The sequence below is a fragment of the Gopherus flavomarginatus genome, chromosome 2 (assembly GCF_025201925.1).
Source record: "Gopherus flavomarginatus isolate rGopFla2 chromosome 2, rGopFla2.mat.asm, whole genome shotgun sequence".
In the NCBI taxonomy this organism is placed as follows: Eukaryota; Metazoa; Chordata; order Testudines; family Testudinidae; genus Gopherus; species Gopherus flavomarginatus.
The window spans coordinates 45,853,853-45,876,020 of record NC_066618.1 but is presented as its reverse complement, the minus strand read 5'-3'; the positions used below and the strand labels follow the sequence as shown (position 1 = coordinate 45,876,020).

The following is a 22,168-nucleotide window of genomic DNA, read 5'->3' as shown; positions in this document are numbered from 1 at the left end:
GGCTAAGAAAAACGTACAACCAGCTAAAGGACAGTGAGCACAGAACAGGGACAGCGTAGATGATCCCTGCCTCAAAACTAAAAGTTGGATAGTGGTTTTGGGACTGAAGTGTCTAAAGGATGTTTAGTCCCATTGCTGCTGCTGGGTTTGAGATAGTTCTCACAGTCTTTTCCTTCTTTTTAAACTTTTCTTTTTGGTGCCACAGCTGAAGCCATCCTGGGCTGCTGCATTCCAAGTGTTAACTAGCTGGTGCCTGGGACTTGGAAATCAAGAGGAGAAGCTGGTGTTACCTTCTGGCCCTAAAACAATCAATCTCATCACTGGATATAATCACAATACTGAGCATGCAGTGCCTTTCTGCAAGGCTCGCAAAGTGCTTTAAAAACATTAATTCTTCTCACAATGCTGTAAAGTAGCTTCATATTATCATACCCATATTATATAGAGATAGTAAAAAAGAGGCTCAGCTAGGCTGTGACTTACCCAAGGTCACATAGCAAGTCTGTGATAGTGCTGGAAATAGAAAATAGATCTGCTTTCTCCTGACTGTTGTTTGAGAACTACGATGAAGGGCTCTTCCAAGACACTGCTCATATGGACATGTGTAATTACTGGGTCATCCAAATCATGATACTGTAAGTTTACTCTGCAGAGACATCATGAACAGCTCAATCTTAACTCCCACCTGCAGATCTGCCTGTATTGTGGAGTAGGCTAGCAGAATTTGAGAGAGTGACCTCTTCTGGCAGTCAGCAGAGGAATAATAAGGTTCTCTTGACTGAATGCTAATCGTTCCCCAAGTGGCTGGACAGTTAACAGTTTGTATATCCCTGAAACAACAATAGCAATTTAATACACTTCATTGTGTATTGGTGTTTTCCTATACTTAGTGTTAAGGTTCTGAGACCTGTGACTGTTGGGTTCAAATAAAGAAGATGGCTCTAAACCTTGGGGGAGAGATGACCTATCCTGTCAATAAAATGGAAAGGCTCTCATTGACTTCAATGAGATTTGGATTAGGTCGATAAGCCATAATTAACTTGGTCTCTGCAAATCATTTTATTCCACCTGTATTCAAACACTGGGAATATGTGGACGCTGAGGAGAATAATTGTTGAATTAAAATACAAGTTGCATCACAGTGGAACAGATTTCCTTTTAAAGTGTGCTTCATTTGGATTTGAATAATAATTAAAAAGACACAGAAACAAAGAGATTATGTACTGAAACAAATCAACAGTGTTCTTCCTATTCACAAGGCACATCCTGGCTCCAGCTCTTTCATCTCCCAGCTTTCGTCTCAGCTGCTTTCTTAGGTATGTCTTCAGTGAGAAACTTCAGACCTGTAAATTTCCATCAGTGTAGCTCAGTCAATGGTAACAATAGTGGAAGCTATAGGGCAGAGAGGGCTCAGGTGTTTTAAGCATTGTGCTATCTAACCCTGTTCTGAAAGACAAGGTAAGGAGGTAATATCTTTTATTGGACCAACTTCTGTTGATGAGAGAGACAAGCTTTTGAGCTACACAGAGCTCTTCTGCAAGTCTGGGAAAAGTACTCAACGTCACAGCTAAATAACAAGGTGGAACAGATGGTTTAGCATGAGTAGTTATTCTGAGCAGATCGAGCTGCACTAGTGGAAAATTTCAGGTCAGAATTTTCCCAGTGTAGATCAGCTCACAATGGCTGTAGTGTTTGGCTTCCCATTATGACTGGTGGGGTTGCTACTCTTTGCCTCTCCCATTCTGCTCTCTCTAGATATCTAATATTTTATGCATACATGTTAGAAAAGCTGTAACAAGTATTTGCTTAATTTCAATTCAATACTGAAAGACAACAGCTTTGGACTTACTCTTCCCTCTGTTATGGCTGGAAAGCCTCATTCTGTGTGCAATAGTCTACTCTTTGCCCTGTTCTGCCAGTCTGAATTGGAATGGTTAGTGACTGGCAGAACTGCCAGCAGTGCAGATAGTTTATAATCCTGATACTTGATTGCAATAATTTTAAATATGAGTGTTATAATTCTTTAAATCTCTACTAATAATTGAACAACTAGCAGAGAGGCAGGGTGGTCTAAACACAGGCTCCTGAATTCTAAGACCAGCTCTGAGGCCAACATAGTCTGTGACTATTGGCAAGTCATTGAACTTTTTTATCTTAATTGTTCCATCTGTGCAATGGAGTTAATAATACGTAGCTGCTTTGCAAGCATAGTGTAAAGCATATTGTATTGGATAACGTTTACATTAGTGCTTTGGAAGTGAAAAGTGCGCTATAAATGTTAAGTGTTATGCATGACCACAATTCATAAATCATCTTAGGGATATCTTTTAAAGTTATGTGAGAAAGGATTAGAGAAGGGCAAAGTTACTCTTGTTTTATGTTCTTTTTTTTAGGTACCAGTGTGAAGCATGGACTCTGTGTGTAGAAGAAGGTGGTACCTTCAGTTGGGCTGTATATTGATAGTGAATTTGGTTTATGCCAATCCAGGATATCAGAAAGAACCTCCTGGAAGCCTAGGTGAGATTGACCATCACTGCTGGGAGATCTCCTCTCATAGGCTGGTGGAAATGAAGAAACTCAAGGTAGCAGATGCTATCATTGCTCTCTGGGATTTCATGATGTTCCTAAAAGAATCACCAAAGGCCAAGCATAATGAACTTTTCAATGACTTAGCCCAGAACTTCTGGGATATGTATGTAGACTGTGTGCTTTCAAGGTCCCATGGAATGGGCAGAAGACAGTTACTATCTCCCAACTATTTTTCCACATACCCACAGAGAACTTCACAAGGTAACTCTAATGTACAATGCTAACTAACTAAATACAAGCCATTAAAGCCATAATATTGTTCCATCCTTCAACTGTCTATTTTTCAGACAACTCAACACAATCATTTCTAGTTTTCTGCCCATCTTTCATCAAATCCTTTGCAAAGCCATTTTAATAATAATTTACATCCTTCTCTCCTTTTACATTTATAGTGCATCAAATTTTGAAGAATTTTGTGTGTTGTTCAGATTGTGCTAGATCATATATGCCCAGATAAACCTACTATGTGCTCTATTCATGGCAAATTGGGCCATAATTACTTTCCTAAGCTATTATATTTTTACCAAGGTTTTTCTTAAAAGTGTCCGTGTGAATGTAGTGCTCATAAAAGCTCATCATGCCAAACTAACAAGGTTGGAGACTGAATTCTTCTGTTTATTCACAGAATAGATGTAAAAGAAATAGCAACTGTGAAATCTTCATAGCAATTATGCTTCACCTCTGACCTGGAGAAATCATCTCTAGGAGAGGTTCAGGTTCCCTGTCCATTCAAGTCTCATTCTTCCCACTGACACATACAATTAGTGCTTATTTTTGTAACATGGACACCTGGCCACTGAGAACCACCAAATGGTAACAAATTCACAGGTCACTGTTGCTTTTGAGAGGATTTGAACTGGCAGCCTCTGGATGACTGGCTCTATAGCTTATTAACCAATCCATAGAGATAGTTTTGCCCCAAAATGATATAACCCCCCAGTAGATTTTTTTTTACAGGGGCAAAGAGTTTAGATCAGGGGTTGGCAACCTTTCAGAAGTGGTGTGCCAAGTCTTCATTTGTTCGCTCTAATTTAAAGTTTTGTGTGCCAGTAATACATTTTAACGTTTTTAGAAGGTCTCTTTCTAGAAGTCTATAATATATAACTAAACTATTGTTGTATATAAAGTAAATAAGTTTCAAAATGTTTAGAAGTTTCATTTAAAATTAAATTAAAATGCTGAGCCCCCCAGACCGGTGGCCAGGACCCGGGCAGTTTGAGTGCCACTGAAAATCAGCTCGCGTGCCCCCTTTGGCACGCGTGCCATAGGTTGCCTACCCCTGGTTTAGATTGAACATGACACACAAATTGAATAGACCAAAATAAAAGAGATCACATAACCCTAGCATTCCTAAACAGATTGCTAGGCTAATAACTAGTCCTTTTTTCTAATCTTGCAGGGTCAGACTTCTCAAAACATCAGTTTTAGGTCAAAATGGGAGAAAAATGAAGATACCTCAGCAAGATGACATCGAACTGAAGGAAAAGAGCCTGCTTGTCAAAAGCACAGCCTGTACTGTAGCTGCTTATGAGCAATGTTCCTTTGATGGGTTTTGAGATTTTGTTTTATGCTGGACGAGCACATGATAATTGATAAATACTTCAGATGTGTGTTACCAACATGTTCCCCTTTCTTTAAATGTACCAAGGTTGCCTTTCCCCACCACTGCACATGTGAATGCTTTATGTATTTTGAGTCAATATCTGTGTTCTCTCAGGTAAACCTATCTGTTTAAACTAGTGTTATATTTTTGTAGACATTCATCTTTCAAATAATTCTTTTTTAAAATGTTAACTGCAATGGAAACCCAATATATTTTTATACATTAGACAACAGAGTTCAATGGCAACAAGCAAATTTTATACAGTATCTTGCATATGAAATGGATTTCAGTTTTAAGATCTGCAAAAAAGTACCAATATCAACCCAAAGGGAGAGATTATGCTTGATGTAGTGTCTTACGCAGCCTCTAAGTTTGTATTTGATCACTGCTTGGTCTTGGTTATAGTTTAATTAAAATATTTTTCTATGCAACAAGGACTGAATAATAGTCACTGTCTCGTACTTGTCCATTTGTGTAGCTGATTAGTTACAATTCAGTACATATATAATATAAAAAAGGGACAGTTACATATTTTGCCTAAGATTAGCATGTGCCCTATGCACCCAGGTGAGAGTAAAAGGGGTGCAACATATCCCACATGTGGCCTACTTGCATTGCAGGTTGCAGCACAGTGGGAGAGCAGCCTCAGGCAGATGGGCATGGAGTGGAGAACGGATGGAGTCTTGCCTTGACTACAAGAAACCAACCAGCACAGAGCTGGCAAAGAGGGGGCAATAACCAGCTATTGGTCTCTTCCCAAGCCAGGGGAACTTGGTAATGAACTGTGGTTCTCCAAGTCAACACTTGTTTTCTGGTTTGCTCCTGGAGCTGTGCGACGTATGGCAGAATGTTAAATCAAGGTCTAGCCCTTTACAGGAGTGGCACTGGGAGGGCTTTGTGGGGGCTACAGCCATCCTAAAATTTGACTTAGCTCCCCTGTAGCCACCTCTCCCAGTGCAAAAGTAAAATGTTACACAGAAGTAAGGGTGGCATGGTACAGTACTGCCACCCTTATTTCTCTGCTGCTGCTGGCAGAGGCACTGTCTTCAGAGCTGGGTTGTTGGAGAGTGGTGGCTGCTGGCCCGGTGCCCAGCTCTGAAGGCAGCACTGCCACCACCACCAGCAGAGAAGTAAGGGTGGAATGGTATGGCATTGCCACCCTTACTTCTGCAGTTCTGCACTGCTGCTGGCTCTGACTTCTATCAGCACTGCCCCCAAAATACTACTGGGCAGAAGCAAAACAAGTGTGATTTCACTGGGCTAGGAATTTGACAAGATTCTCCTGCTTAAAGGGGAAAATATCCAGAAGGCTTCCCCCAATCACTGTCTTAAAATTTACAACCTTCTTAGGGTACGTCTACACTACAGGATTATTCCGATTTTACATAAACCGATTTTGTAAAACAGATTGTATAAAGTCGAGTGCACGTGGCCACACAAAGCACAATAATTCGGTGGTGTGCGTCCATGTACCGAGGCTAGCATTGATTTCTGGAGTGTTGCACTGTGGGTAGCTATCCTGTAGCTATCCCATAGTTCCCGCAGTCTCCCCCACCCACTGGAATTCTGGGTTGAGATCCCAATGCATGATGGTGCAAAAACAGTGTCGCGGGTGATTCTGGGTAAATGTCGTCACTCATTCCTTCCTCCGTGAAAGCAAAGGCGGACAATCATTTCGCACCCTTTTTCCCTGGATTGCCCTGGCAGACACCATAGCATGGCAACCATGGAGCCCATTTTGCCTTTTGTCACTGTCAGCGTATGTGTAGTGGATGCTGCTGACAGATGCGATACTGCAGAGCTACACAGCAGCATTCATTTGCCTTTGCAAGATAGCAGAGATGGTTACCATCCCTATTGTACCATCTGCCATGCCATTGTAAATTGGCGATGAGATGATGGTTATCAGTTGTTCTGTACCGTCTGCTGCTGTCATAGTGCTCCTCCATGTCAGATCCCACAGAAATGATGAGCTGTATGCCATTCTACGGGGTGCCCCTGCAACAACTCCACCCGTTGCTTCCCTCCTCCCCCAACCCTCCTGGGCTACTGTTGCAGTGTCCCCACATTTGTGTGGTGAAGTAATAAAGAATGCAGGAATAAGAAACACTGACTTTTTAGTAAGATAAAATGAGGGGGAGGCAGCCTCCAGCTGCTATGATAGTCCAGGCAGGACATTAAACGGTGGCAGGGGAGAGGAGCCCAGCCTCCCGCTTCTATGATAGTCCAGGCAGTACAGAATCTTTTCTTTGGACACGGGGTGGGGGGAGGGGGCTGATGGAGCTCAGCCCCCAGTTGCTATGATGAAGACGGTTACCAGCCGTTCTGTACCATCTGCCGGGAATGACCGGGAATCATTCCTATTTTTACCCAGGCGCCCCTGGCTGACCTCACCGAGGCCAGCCAGGAGCACTCACAGGATGATGAGGATGGCTATCAGTCATTTTGTACTGTACCGTCTGCTGGAGGGGAGGGAAAAGGATGCTGCTGTTCAGTGCTGCAGCGCCACGTCTACCAGCAGCATGCAGTAGACATACGGTGACATTGAAAAAAGTCAAGAAATGATTTTTTTCCCCATTTCTTTCATGGGGGGGGGAAAGGGGGTAAATTGACGAGATATACCTTGAACCAACTCGGACAATGTGTTTGACCCTACAAGCATTGGGAGCCCAGCCAAGAATGCAAATGCTTTTCAGAGACTGTGAGGATGGTGGGATAGCTGGAGTCCTCAGTACCCCCTCCCTCCCTCCATGAGCGTCCATTTGATTCTTTGGCTTTCTGTTATGCTTGTCACGCAGCACTGCGTTGAGTCCCTGCTGTGGCCTCTGTCTCTCATAGCCTAGAGATTTTTTCAAATGCTTTGTCATTTCGTCTTCTGTAACGGAGCTGTGATAGGCAGAGGAGTACAGAAACCAGTTTAAAGAGCTCTTTATATTGATATAAAGGGCCTTGTTGTGTGGACGGGTGCAGGGTGGGCCTTCTTGCGCTGGGAGAGGATAACACTCCAGATACTGGGTGCAAAGGGGGAGATGTTTTTGTGAGGTCTTAAAACTCCAGTCTGCCTGAAGTCAACTTCTACTCACCTGAAAATGACAAACTCTTAGAATGGCTGTTATATTTTTATCTATCCCAAGCCCTGGGACGTAAATCTCAAAAGAACTAGCATACATGTGACACGGTTACCAGTTGAGTAACCTGCAGGATGGGCTGGAGTGATTCTTAGGGCATATCTGTAAAGGGTCTTTACAATAGGTGAGTGATGAGATTCACTACAGGCTCTTGCAAATGTGCCATACTACAGTCTGGATTCCAATGTGTACCAATCTTGAATTAGCTTCAGTTTGAACGGCTTCCCAACTGCGTGAGATATAACCCAAGCCATTTGCCGTAATACATGTGGTTTCATTTGCTTTGTGTGCTTGTACTGGAGCCCAGGGTCTAGGAGCCCGTCGGGTAGGAGGGTTCCAGAGATCAGCCTCCAGCCCAACCCTGGAAGTCTACACAGTAATGGAACAGCCCTGCAGCATGAGCCCTGTGAGCCTGAGTCAACTGGCAGGGGCCAGCCGTGGGTTTTTCTTTGCTGTGTAGACATACCCTTGGAAAGCCAGTGAACGATGCTTATGTTAAAAAAAATAGCTGAGGATGCTGCAAGGCATCAGATCAGCAAGACCTTTCAAAATAAATGTGTTTATTTTTAAAAAAAGTTGAATTTTTACTGCAATCCTCATTTTGACTTAATGGCTATAGATGGCGTATGCTTCTTTAGAGACCCAATATATAGAGCTGGATCAATTATTTGCCTCATAGAGGCCAGTTTATCTGAGCTTTCTAACTTGGCCATATAAACAGTGCAGTAATGATTCGGGGGTTTTTAGTGAATAAAAAAGGTGACTTTAACTATAGTTCATTTACACAGGTGTAAAATACATTCACACTCATATGGTCACCGTTTATGCTAATTTATATCAGCACTATTTTTGAACTGAACAACAGTTGCAATGCACCATACATATTTTAACGGATCCATCCTGCAAGGTGCAGAGAGTCCTCAACTCTCATTGATTTCAACTGAAGATGAAGGGACTCAACACCTTGCAGGATCCAATATAATTTTTTTTTATACTCTGATGCATTTTTCCCAATGCAAAGTGGTCTCTGATATCTTAAGAAACAATATAATATTGACTAGGCTAATATGAAAAAACAAGTCCAAAATACAATAATAAGTTCAATAATGCCAGGGCACTTATTATTATTCGTACAATATAGTGTAAACAATCAATTCAAATGGGACTTTATTGCCATGACAAGCTAGCCAAAGAACATTGACAAAGAGGAGGGTGAGGTTGATTGGAAGAGGCTGTTCTAAGCATAAATGGAAGCCTGATGGAAGACATTGAGTGAAGTGTGTGAAAGAATGAACGATAAAAGATTGGACAATATGTAGCACACAAGTGGGTGAGGGGGATGAGAAAAAGAGTATTGGTCAATTATCTTGGAAAATTCATACCTAGTCTACCAAAGCAGCATTTTACTCCTAGAGAATAAAAAATGAATGGTGTTGAGGTGCAGAACATGAGGAATCATGGGGAAGGTTTAAAACAACTGATACAAGAGCCAATGTGGAAGGTCTATGCACCAGGAAGGCCTATTAAAATTTTAGCAGATGCTTCACAGTCTGGGTTAGGTGCAGTGATTTTACAGAAGCATGAGGCTTGTTGGCAACCAGTGCCATATGCATGCAAAATCCCTGAGGAAGAAACCATATATGCACAGATTGAGAAGGAGCTTTTAGGAATATTGTTTGCCTGTCAGAGATTCAATCAGTATATTTACGGCCAGATAGTGGAAGTTGAACTGGACACAAGCCCCTGATAGTGTTATTTAGCAAACTGCTAAACGACTGTACCTTAAGGTTTCAAAGAATGATAAAGCTGCAAAAGTATCTATTTGGTTGTGACCTACACACCCAGTAAATTCATGTTCACTGCAGATGCACTTTCCAGAGCAGTGACTTCCACTACGAACCCAGAGAAGACTTTAGAGATAGAGATTCAAGCCTATGTAGATCTGATTGTAAAGTCAATTCCCATAGCTAACAGGAAACTAGCAGGGGAAATAGCAGGGGAAATAGCAGGGGAAATAGAGAAATATGAATCATTGGGGATCCTTAAAGAAGTGATCATTAAAGAGTGGTCTGAAAAATAAGTACCTGCCATCCAAGTATAAGACTATTGGAACTGCAGACATGAATTTACTGTGATAGATGGGGCGATTTTCAAGCGCAGGAAGGTGGTAATTCCAGTGTGCCTCCAAAAAGAAATGCTACAAAAGATCCAGGACGGTCATCTGGGAATTGAGAAGTGCAAATAAGTGGGCACAAGAGGTGCTGTATTGGCCATGGATCAATCACGACATTACTAATGTGGTAAGAAACTGCTTTTCATGCTTGAAATACAAGCCATGGCAACAGGCAGAGCCACTGAGACCTCATCCAGTTGCACAAGGACTTACGAGAAGGTAGGCACAGACTTGTTTACCTGGCAATCAAAGGATTATTTAATAGTCATAGATTATTATTCTCTGTCTCCAGAAATTTGCACACTGCACAATGCTAATAGTAAGGCAGTAATAGTGAGCATGAAGGGAATCTTCTCCAGACATGGAATTCGAGATGAAATCTTTAGTGATAATAAGCTGGAATTTTGCAGTGCAGATTTTAGGCAATTTGCCATAGATTAGGATTTTCATCACAACACATCAAGTCCAAATGACCCTCAATCACAAGGATCTGTGGAAAAGTCTATTCTGTCAGTAAAGAACTGTCTGAAAAAGATTTTAATAGTGGTGGCAATTTGTATAAAGCTTTATTGGTTTTCTGAAGTACATCCCTGGAGAAGGACTTTTCTCCAGCTCAGCTTTAATGGGAAGAAGGATCAGATCGAATTTACCAATTACTGATTACTTGCTGAAATCTCATAACAATGAAACCATATGTAAAATGGAAGAAAATCAGAAATGGAAGCAGAAATATTATTTTGACAAAAGGGCCTGTGATCTCCCATCTCTTAAATCAGGAGATGGGGTGAGCCTGAGGAATCATACCTCTAGTACTTGGGGCCAAAGGGTTACCATTGAAGAACAGCTGCATCTGAGGTCTTATGTAGTCCAGATAGACCAGGAGACACATTTTGACATAACTGAAAAGATCTAAGAGTAATCCCAGAAAGTTCCAAAACATTGACAGAATATGTGGGCTTTGGCATTTCCCAACTGACTGATCATTTATCATCAGAGAAAGTGTCAAGGAACAAGAGAACAACTCAGACTCTAGTGCAAAGCTGATACTGAGAAGATCAGAGCAGGAGATTAAATGTCCTGAAAGGCTCAAAAACTTGCTAACCTGCCTAAAGAAGGGGTATTTGAGGAAAGTGAGTGGTAAAGACTCCAGAGTGATGTGCTGGTAACCTCTCCTCTCTAGGTAGTTGACGGATAGGGTTTATAGAAATGTACTAGATGGGCTGAGAATTTAATGTATGTGTTATTAGATGGTTGATAGCTATATACATACATACATACATACAAACACACACACACACACACACATGTACATACACAGTGTAGGATCGGCAGGGAGCTTGCGTGTGCCAGATCAGGCTAGCACAATGACTCTGGTACTGGAACCAGTCCCCAAGGAGGCTTTGCCCCCACAACAGCTGCAGCAGATCCTGGGTGCATAGCTGAAGGAGTTCCCCACACCAGGCGCAGTCTGCCACAGAGCCAGCTGCAGAAAAATAGAAGAGACAGAACTTACTCCAGAGCCTGGTAAGTTTCTGGCTCCATGTTTATTTTTTATTAATATAGGAATGGGATGGATTTCCAAGTTATGAACCAATGCAAAAAATATTACAAGTTGCAGACAGCAGTGAGTATCCATTAATGACGGATTGCATGCTGATAACTTGGTGTCCCACCCACCCACTACATGGAATTCAATGGAGACTGGGAAATGTAAACTGTGAAACAGTTGTTTAAAATGAAGTTTTACTAGAAAACTGCACGTTTGTGCTAAGATATGCTGGTGTATTAAAAATAAAGAAGTTTATATTGCCTTCCCTGTTAGTATGCTGGTCTGTACTAACACAACAGCGTAAGAGGGCCACCTGAAAACAGTTAACTGTTCGGGGGCAGGTTGAAATGTAGTCTATGTGCAAATGTAGTCCATTTACGCTAGGGTGTAGTCCATGGGCAATGAAATAATTGGTCCAAAATACAGCTGGGGGGTTGTATGCAGTCCAGAAGTGTGCCTGGGGTGGGGTGGGCGATGTAGTTGTGTCTGTATAAATGTGTAGGTTTGTATGCAATCATCAAAGGCTGTATTGGAAGTTGTGGCGAGGTGGTAATCCATACTAACACAGCATTCTATTGATTCCACTATGAGTTTTGCCCAATCCTGAGTGCTAATAGCTGCAATCTTTACCCACAGCAGAACTCCAGCTAGGTAGTCACATTTCAGGGAGTGTATTTTCCAGGGCCACCTTGATAGCTGACGAGCCCACTCCACTTGTAGACATGCTGTTCGGTCACAATAAGTTTGAATACTTCAGTGGCATACACAGTTGGCCTGCCACTGGCAGCTTGGAAAAAACCTCTCTCCTTGCCTTTCAGGAACCACAATAATTGTTATGTCCTCCAAAATGTGGAATGCTTGCAATGACAGAGAAGGCTTGTATAGTACACCATGGCCACCTCTCCTCCTCAAAGCCCAAGGCAGTCTGCAATTTTTAAATTAAATTGTGATTTTACACTTACCATTCTCTGTTCATCATTTTCTCCCAGCAGTTATCCCAGTTGTGACCACAGAGCTTTGAGGATCCGAAGAGTTCCTCTCACAATATACTGAAGTGCAGTTTTACAAAGTATCAGTTTTTGTCCTTGAGCATCAATAAGGATATTTTTGTGCTCATACACTGAATTATTTGTGAGTCACTGAGATAATAATGTTGTTTTATGTCTTCTGGCAGGCACCTCTACTGGCTGCTGTACCTTGGCAGCTCAAGTGCATGCCAGCAGAAGCCTGGGTCTCTGTGGTGGTCCAAGAGGAAGAGTTTCCAGGAAGAACTTATGGCTGACATTCTGGACAGACCAACAAGCATGTGCAATACCAAACACAGAAGGATTCATGACAAGCGGAAAGGCCAATAAGGGGCAAACGGAAAGGAACAGGCAGGCAGCAGAGCCTGAGGACAGACAGAATTGCAGGACAGGAGCAAACACTTGTACCGCGGTTCCTGGAACAGGAATGTCACTTGAAGGAGAAAGATAGAGCCCAGCAGAAAGACCTGTTTGGGTGGCTGGTTTTGCTAACGGCCACAAGAGTGCAGGCTCCTGCACCATAGGCAGAGCACCCTTCACTGTACCATGCACTGCATACCAGGAACACTTTGAACAATTCCATGGCTCGGAGGCCCATGAAATCTGGACTCAACAACAGCTGGACAGGGGCAACCCATCCTCAGCATACTTCCACCCCCAAGCTGACCTCCTTCCCCTTGTAGTATTGGGGGCAAGCCTCCACACCCATGCTAAACACACAAGAAAGGGAAAGAACATGCCAGGGGCCATGCAAAATTAGGGGATTTTATTGATGGGACTGTTTTCAGTGTTCAGAGTTTGGCTGATGCTTTGTTTTATTACAGGTTGTGGTGTTGGTTTATTACTGTTCCAGTGTTCTACAGGCAGCTGGCCTGCCTGGCCATGCTTTAATATTGTTATTTTTGTAAGGCTTTTATTTTATTAAGAGAGTTTATTTTCATCACTACATCACATCTTATACTGTGTATTTCTGGTTGAGTACTGGTTCAACAATCCATGACTGTCTTGGGCTCATTCAGGAGCAAACGGCTCACTTTTGGCTTCCCAAGGATTGTGCAGAGCACAGCAAGCCACAGTAATGTAGACAGCCTTGATGACACTGAAATCCAAATGGGTCTATAGACTGTGCCAGCAGGATTTCAATCCACCAAACACACGTCCAGTCACCATTCTACAACTGCTCGGGGTGTAATTAAACCTTCCTTTGCCAGGAGCTCTGAGATCAGGCTGTGGTTCCATAAGCTAAGGCAAAAGGCGATCTGTGGAGGCCCCCAGAATAACATGGGGACAGTAACTCCATTTATGACAATGTCATGTGGTGGGAATAGTGTCCTGTCCATGAAGATAGACTCCTGATCAGCAGAAAATCCTGGAATTATGAACCTTTCCACTGCAGCCCATGTTGGCATCCATAAATTGGCCTCTGTAGTCCACAAGGGCCTGCATAATAATTGAGTAGTACCCTTTGTGGTGCATATACTCATTTACTCCCCGAGAAGGGCAAATTATAGACATGAGTCCCGTCAGTGGTCCTGGCGCAGTCTGGAAAGCCCATTCTCTCAAAACCAGCAATTACTTCCGAGATATTGTTTACGCCCACCACTGCTGGGTAAATCGCACACCTGATTGCCTGAAAAACCTCCACCATCATTTTACCTATAGTCGACTTTCCAACACCAAATTGGTTAGCAACTGGCCAGTAGCAGTCTGGGGTAACCACCTTCCAGACAGTTATAGCAACCCTCTTTTGGACTGATATGGCCATCTCCTCATGCATGCACTGAGATTCTGGACAGTTGGGGCAAGCTGCTCACAAAGCTTCAGAAATGTAGCTTTCTTCATGCAAAAGTTCTGGTCATCTCAGGTCTGCAGGACCATGTGATCTCACTGGTCTGTGCTTGTGGCCATGCTCCAGAAGTACCAGTCTAAGTGGCAGGGGATCAGTGGCTATACTGAAAGTCATAAGCAGCATCAGCCAGTTTGAAGCTTCCACACCTGTATTGTCATCCTCCTCTTCCTCCTGTTGCTCTGTGAGGTATCTTTGGTGGGTCAGAAGATGCCGCCGAAATATCCACCAGCATCTCATGGAATCTCTGCCTGTTTCCTGACACAGGAGTTAAAGACCAATCAAGAGGAACTCTTCAATTGGCAACTCCTCCATGTGGCTGGCTCTGGTTGCTGGGAGTATGCAGCCCCAAAAGATGGCTTGGCAGGATCTGTTGGGAACTTGGTGGGCTACGACAACTTCCTGGAATGTGCAGGGTGGACAGCCAAGTTTTCTGACACTGAACGAGGAACAAAGGGCTAGAGCAACCACATTTCAGGAGGGGGCGAGAAAGTCTGGGAAATAGTTGGTTGGACTCAGGTCTGCTTATTGCATTGTGTTTGCTGGAGCTACTGTGTGCTAGTGTCCAGTAAACTAGTGTCAATATGTAGTGTGGGTGCTCAAGCCCTGGGCTTAAAAACCCTGGGTCCATGGACTCACATTCCACTAACCCTGGGCTTATGTTGCAGCGTAGATATACCTTTTAGCAGTACAGGTGTAGCGATTTCCCTCCCCCCTCCCCCTTTCAGTAATTAGGCTAAAGTGCTTGTTAGGACAAGTGGATCAATAACATGGCAGCCCAGGTTTGTATCTTTGCAAGCTAATAAAAATCTCTGTATATGCCAATCCATGTTTACAAATAATAGTATCTGGAGAAAGAAGACATTAACATTTCTATACAGTGCTGTGATGGGGTGTTCACCCCATCCTTGCCCAGAAAGGGTTAATGCAGAGTAAAAACAAGGGGATAATTAACCCAACAATCCACAACTGAGGGGAATCAGGTGGCCAAGTAATCCCCTGACTGAGTGAGGGAGCCCAGCTGAGGAGGAAGGAGCTGGACTAGGACTGGGACTATAAAGACAGGAAATTGACAGCAGAGGAGGCTGCAGTCACTCTCTGGAAGATGGGAGAGTGTTTGGAGGCTGCAGAGATATGTAGCCTGTAGTTGCTCCCTGGGAGGAGGAAGTGATGATGCTGATAAAACCGAGAGGGGGGAGAGCCAGATGGTAAAGACAGGAAGGTCCAGGAAGGAACAGACCTTGAGGGTCCCTAAGCCAGAACCCAGAGTAGAAGGTGGGCCTGGGTTCCCCTGCCAGCCACTGGGGGTCTGGATTTGGCCTGCGGTCTGCCTATTGACTGTGCCTAATGTACATAGTCTCTATTAACTACTCAGTTACAGTATGTCAGAAATGGCAGAGCTGCTTACATTTAGTTCCTTTATAAATTCCACAAAGAAAGATTAAAATACTTGTCACCCTTGCATACAGAAAGCAAAGAAATGCTTCTTTAATAAAGCATGGCTAAATTTTCTGCAGGGGGAATTTGGAAAAAAAAATCTTATAAACATAAACTAAACAAGCCAGATGTAGGTTAAACCCCAACAACCAGCAAGGAGCCAGACCCTCGGGTGCTGTAAATTGACATGGTTCAGCTGAAATAATCTTGGCTAACATTAGAGATAGCTTTCATGACTTACAAAGTAACATTTAGGGCCATGCTTACTGCCCCTCCATATGAGAAACTGACTGACTTCAATGGAACGTGGAGAGGTCTTAGAGGATTAATTACAATTAATGGTGTTGGTACATGATTTTATGTCATTTTTTCCTTTGCAGTCTTCTTTATATAGAATTAAAGTAGGATATTTCAACAAATGTCTGCCTTCATTTTTGCCTACAGCACCCTATAAATTCTTTCCATTCAAAACACAGCTACTGGATTGTGAAGAAAAGCACACACAGAAAAAATCCTCTTCCTAGGAATTACAAAAGGGACTAATTTGTGGTTAAGTTCTAGAGAATTAAACAAGTTTTTTTCTAATTTCCTTTACCCCTTTACACAGTGAATGTTTGTATTTCCCCTGTGGGTGGGAAAGACAGACACTATACACAGTTAATTTATGCTGCAGTGTTGTGATAGCTACAAATTGCAAGGTCAATCAGTGGCACAGGAAACCTGGATATGTAAGGGGTTAGGGCCCCAAAACACTGGCCTTTGCTCAGGTCACCTAATATGCTGCCTCTGAGCTGTTTCCACTTCATATAAAAAGGACTGTGGCTCAGGCAGGGGACCAGTGGGGCTAGGGAGGTCTCTCCAAAGAGGCTCGGGTGGGACTGACACAGTTCTCTGTCAAGAGGGAATTTGGGCAATTGTCTGGGCAGAAACTGATGGAATAAGATCAGAGGAGGCCTGAAAGATATAGGGAGAGCAGGATATTCCAGAGTATCTTCACTTGCATGAGAGAGTTAGTGGGTGACTCTGCACCTGGAAGCTGACAACTGGTTTCTGACATTTGTATACTTTATGGTACCAACAGGGGAAACTGAGGCACATCCAGCCAGCTATTGAGTCAGGGTAAGCTGAGCCTAGGACAGCTGGCCTCAATTATCAGAATCAATGAACCTCTGGAACACATACTGCATGGAATTCTTTATTCATGAAGATTGGGATGTTCACATTTTTTGTAAAGCAAAAACAGATTTTCATCTATAATAATTAATATCAAGATCTTCTATATATTTAACCAAAGAAATACAAATAGATTATATTTTACAAACGATGTTTGGAAATACGTTAACTAAAAAATACAAAGCACTGTCTGAAACAGTACAGGACAATGTTTACTTTATAGATACTGAATCTTTCTTGAATGGGTCCAACACTTTAACTCCTTTGATCTTTTTTAAGGCTCCTCCACGAACAGAGAGCTTTCTAAGAGCAAGGTCTGTGTCAGCCAGAGGCCCTCCAGTTAATTCAGAAGGTGTACTTTCTACAGTTACCAAGCGACCAGATGCAATCTAGAAAACAAAACAAATGGCTTGACATTCATATTAGTCTTTAAAATGAAATGAGAGTTAAATCACAGGCCCTGTCTTTCCAAAATGCTACTCAGAAGCTGGAGATGCATTATGAAGGTTTCCTAGCTCCTCTCAAAATACTCTTTAAACATAATTATTCTATCAATAATGTAGATTGAACAGCTTCTTGACTGGTATCTTGATGCACTATGCTGCTCAGCCTTTATGTCTGAGCTTTAGAAAAGAAAAGAAAACCAAGTTCTCATTAGAAGAATAAGATGTACAGTGTATTCTGCTATTTGGATTGCAGTATTGCAAATATTTTAGTGAAGTAATAAACTGTGAATTGTAATGTATTGGTCAACTGGCTTCCTTAGGCTGGTTTGTAAAAGAGGGTGAGAGCAGTATTTCCATTGTTTATAGTCTAAGATAATTCTGTAACCGATTCCCAGAATCCCTAGTTATATGTGTTAGTGCAGCGGTTGGCAGCCCTTCAGAAGTGGTGTGCTGAGTCTTCATTTATTCACTCTAATTTAAAGTTTCGCGTGCCAGTAACACATTTTAATCTTTTTTAGAAGGTCTCTTTCTAGAAGTCTATAATATATAACTAAAATATTGTTGTAAGTAAAGGAAACAAGGTTTCAAAATGTTTAGAAGCTTCATTAAAAATTAAATTAAAATGCAGAGCCCCCTGGAATGGTGGCCAGGACCCGGGCACTGTGAGTGCCACTGAAAATCAGCTCACATGCCGCCTTCGGCGCACGTGCCATAGGTTGCCTACCCCTGTGTTAGTGCATCATATCACCCCACAAACTCTCTCCACCAGGCTTGATTATGCCTTGAGAATAAGGAAATAAGGAGACTAGAACCTCTTTCTCTGATGCTCTTCTAACCGCTCTAATCTATTGCGTTCAGAAACATTAGACATTCAATGTTAATAACGGCTCCCTGGGTGGGGGGAGGATGGGATAAGAGTTTGATGTGGAGTGGCTTCTAGATGAGATTTGTTTTGATCTTTAGGTCTTCTAGAGACCTACAGTTTTTCCATTATACTAGCCATCTTTAAACTGAAGAGGTCAAAGCACTGGAATGGCAAATCCTCTATCCTGGACTAGAGACCTCAGGGGAAAGCTCAGAAGTCTGAGGTATGAATGGCAGATACTAACTGTAGTCTCCACCAAACAAACTAACAACATGGAGCTCTTTTGGAACAGATCTGGTCACAATTGGCCTTCTGCAACAATCATCCTAGATTCCTCCCTCCTCACATACAGAGAACATTCTAATGGAGGGATCTGGGTGCAGAGAGACTCTTGTTTCACAAATATGAGCTGTTGATTGCCAGCAATGTGTGTAATTTGTAATTCTCATGTGCGGTGTTGCTGAAGAATATGACGTTCTACTGATAAATTTATTTTCTTTTTGTAGATGGACTCATCTCTCCTTGATTTTTCTGCAGATGCTGGAACAACAATTCAAGGCAACATGTCCAAGAAATGTAATAAGATCCACATTAAAAGAACTTCCTACATCTTGTCTGCTCAACAGGACCCCACAGGTATAGAAGCAGATAGAAGTAAGTCAGAAGCCCTGAGCTGTCTTCATGAGGCACTCTGACTGGAATGGTAATTTTCTTCTTTTCATCTCAACTTCAACATATTAGACAGCAAGTCTTCTCCTGGACTGTCAAGAGCTCAGGACACAGAGACTTTGTCATGCTCCCAAGGAGATCCTGAAAACATCTGAAATCTTATGAGGAAGAGGTAGTTGTGTACACACACACACACACACACACACACACACACACACACACACACACACACACACACACACACACACACACACACACTCTCTCTCTCTCTCTCTCTCTCTCTCTCTCATATATAAGGTAATGAAGAAAAGGGAAAAAACTGGATTAAACTTGAACTTTCTTTTTCCAAAGACTTTGTTTTCAGTCACATCAGATGGGACATCTGTAAAGGAATGGATAACTGGAAAGGAAGTCCTTACTGAAGTCATTAAGAGCTGCTCAGGTCTTCCCAGTGACAGAGGCACAAGGTCCTGGTCTCTCCAAATTTTTCATAGAAATCCTCCTGTGATATCAAGGTACAGACACCACAAGGGGAGTACAGGGGGTCTGAATGCCAAAGACTAAGCAAGTGAATCAACTGGTTGTATACAATGTTATGGATTCTGCCACTGCCTGACCTTAATGATATGCTGCTATAACTCAGAGCCCTGACACCAGTAACCAATCTACAAACATAAAGGTCTCGCTGTGGATTCCACCAGGCTAGTTACTCTCTGCAGGGTGATCCCAAAAGTCCTCCCAGTTCCAAGTCTCCCCAAAATAGTCCACCATGCATTTTTATTTACCAAGTGCTGAGACTTTTCTCCTCTGGTTCCTCACCCCTGAAGCAGTGAAACTTGCCCCCAGTTATCAGTTCACTTTGGCACATACACTCTACACAGTTTACACAACAGATACCTGCTTGGTGTAAAAGTAACCCCCCTGACAGAAAAAAAAAATCAGATTCAAAGATGAAATAGGAAGGAAAAGCAAACACATACAAGTTACACAGAAAACAAACAAATACGCAACTTCAGGCTTTACATTTCCATATTAGCTAAATTCCATTTTCTAATATAAGTTACCTATTGCCTCTGAACAGTTTCTCAGCATACCCTCTGTCACAGAGAATTTAGCCTTTCACAGACCACACTCTGCTTCCAGGCTGGCCCTGAGTTTTTGGATGTCCTTCACTTCAAATCCCTTCCTTTGTAAGGGTTTGCAGTTTTTTCCCCTTTCTCTCAGGTTATGGGGATTCATGACAGGGGAAATGACCCACTGATGCAGGTGCACTGCTGTAGAGCATCTGGCGAAGACGCTCTATGCCAACTGGAGAGAGCTCTCCTGTCAGTATAAGAAAACCACCTCCGCGAGAGGCAGTAGCTATGTCAGCAGGAGAAACTCTCCCAACTACATAGCACTGTTCACTCTGGTACTTAGGTCAGAGTAACTTGCATCACTAAGGGGGGTGACTTATTCACACCCCTGAGTGACATAAGTTATACTGACATAAGTGGCAGTGTATGTAACCCACACACCTTTGGGTGTGGTGTTCTGTCCCATCTAGTGGTACTGAGACCACTTAAGAGAGAGATAAAATGAGTCTGCTTTACAGCCTTAGCTACCAGGCAGTTGGCTTTTAGCTCATGCAGTAGAGGCTCATGCACCAAGCTCCAAAGGTCCCCAGTTCTATCCTGCTTGCCGATGACCAGGGTCTGTCAGCATTACATGTAGAAGTCCTTAGTTTTCCAAGTCTGGGGTTTTCTTTTCCGTTTCAAGTTGTTTCAGTGTTTTCCCATTTCCCAATGATTTTTTTCTAACTGGGCAATGGATGGGTACTTGAAGTTAGTTTTGTGTAAAATAACTGGCTTGGCTGGAGCTGCCATCCCCTCCCCCTTGCTATAACGTGTACTTGAAATTATAGTACTGGACATGAACATACTATTGTATATACATCAATACAAAGATTCATAACCACAGTTTTTATACATATCTCAATGATCATGGATTCAGAACATTGCAAGCATTCATAAAAGTTTTTACTTGGCATATTTTTATGCACAATAACAATGTATACAATCAGTTCATTTAAGTGCTTATTCTTTGGAGTTCAAAACCCCTATTCTCCCCTTGAAGTGCCTGGACCCTGATTGTAGCACTCCCTTTAGAAGATTGACCCATAAATGGTAGAGCCTACATACCTGAATTTTTTTTTACAGTAGCTTCAGATCACAGAGACCTTCTCTGACCAATTTCAATTCCCTGATGCCTATGGATGTGTTACAGTGGTAAAAGTGGTGCTTACTAACTATGCTGGGTGGGGCTCTGTGCAGACATCTACCTAAAAGACAAGACTAACTCCCATCAAGAATGCTTTCAGGACTCTTTCATGATCTTTGCAGGCTCAAGGAGTAAAAGCCACACTGCTGGAAAAGGCCTTTGTGATAAAAACCCTTTTCTGAAGCATCAAAGGTATCAAAACATGTGCATTCATAATAGACATCTTTCTGCTAAAAAAGGCACAGTACTTTAACCTCACATGCTTGGGTCTGGTCATCAAGGACATTTCTTAAAGCAACTTGGGAAAAGAGGGGATTGGAAAAAAGATACAATAGACTGAGATGAACTCATTTCTGGAACGGACAGGGAGCCTAACATTAAAAAACCAACCAACCAACAAACAAACAAAAACTAACTAACTCTTGAGCCTAAACTACACTATATTATTTCCATTAGCTTGTTATTGTGAGTTAAGCTGAATGCCTGGAAACTTTACTTACTGTCGTATTCAGGCCTTTAATTTCAGTTGAGTGGAGCGTTGCATTCTGTGGTCTTGACTTTGATCTAGAAGCATCTATTGATTTTTCCTGAAGTCTTTTTGCTTTCTAAAGATATTTAGCAAAGTAAGAGTTATTTTTATGAGAATCAGCACCGCACCACATGCAACCAGACAGAGAACATGTAATTAGTATTATAAAATAAAACATGAAGGGTCATTTCTATTTACTTTTAACGAAAATATGAATAATGAGAATGTAAAGTCTGTAATATGAGCTGATTCATCAAAATCTGTTGGAAAACAAAACAATTTGGTATTGCAGCCAGGGGATAAAAAAAAAGACAGAACAGAGTAAGTGTAGCCATTAGTACTCTGTCTTGGGAGTATGATCTAGTAGTCAGAACAGGGAGTGGGAGTCAAGAATCTGGGCCTTTATTCATAGCTCAGCCACTCAATTTCTGCTCTTGGACAATCCTTTATCCTCTCTACACCTCAGTTTACACATCTTTGAAAGGGAAATGATACTACAGACTACCTCAGAGGTAGGGTGTTGTAAAAGTTAAGCATTAATAGAGGCTGAGAAAAGGGTCAGAAGTGACATGACAGACCTAGAATTAGTAGTTGAGGGGCAGAAGAGGAAGGAATCTCATGAGAGCTATGGTGTCCCAGGCTGCTCAATACCTTCCCAACATGCAAGTTTTTCTTTTGCGTTTTGGATTTGCATGGTGGGCTGACATTCCCCAGAATAGGCTGGCTTGCTGCTGAGCCAATATCTGACTGAACAGAATGATCCACTAGCTCAGGGGTTGCCAAACTTGGTTTGCGGCCTGTTCCCCCTGGCGGACCACGAGATGCTTTGTTTACCTGAGCGTTTGCAGGTAAACAAAGCCTCTCGTGGCCCACCAAG

At 42.4% G+C, this 22,168-nt stretch overlaps 2 protein-coding genes across 13 annotated transcripts in view; one reads left to right on the top strand and one right to left on the bottom strand.

The window, feature by feature from the left end:
- FAM237B (family with sequence similarity 237 member B) overlaps positions 1-22,168 on the top strand; it is a 1,214,420-nt gene that overhangs the window by 40,020 nt on the left and 1,152,232 nt on the right. For 4 of the 10 annotated variants that reach the window (XM_050939698.1, XM_050939699.1, XM_050939696.1 and 1 more), the window contains 2 exons: positions 2,394-2,790; positions 3,989-4,629. In XM_050939698.1, coding sequence (XP_050795655.1) covers positions 2,409-2,790; positions 3,989-4,017 — 411 coding nt within the window. In that variant the 5' untranslated portion in view covers positions 2,394-2,408 and the 3' untranslated portion in view covers positions 4,018-4,629. Of the gene's footprint in view, positions 1-205; positions 1,317-2,393; positions 2,791-3,988; positions 4,630-22,168 lie in introns of those variants that run through there. The other 6 variants (XM_050939695.1, XM_050939692.1, XM_050939693.1 and 3 more) reach the window with 5 other exon arrangements.
- Positions 16,568-22,168, bottom strand: part of CFAP69 (cilia and flagella associated protein 69) — a 48,177-nt gene continuing 42,576 nt past the window's right edge. For all 3 annotated transcript variants that reach the window (XM_050939534.1, XM_050939533.1, XM_050939535.1), the window contains 2 exons: positions 21,263-21,367; positions 16,568-16,912 (listed from right to left, as the gene is read on the bottom strand). In XM_050939534.1, coding sequence (XP_050795491.1) covers positions 16,736-16,912; positions 21,263-21,367 — 282 coding nt within the window. In that variant the 3' untranslated portion in view covers positions 16,568-16,735. The remainder of the gene's footprint in view (positions 16,913-21,262; positions 21,368-22,168) is intronic.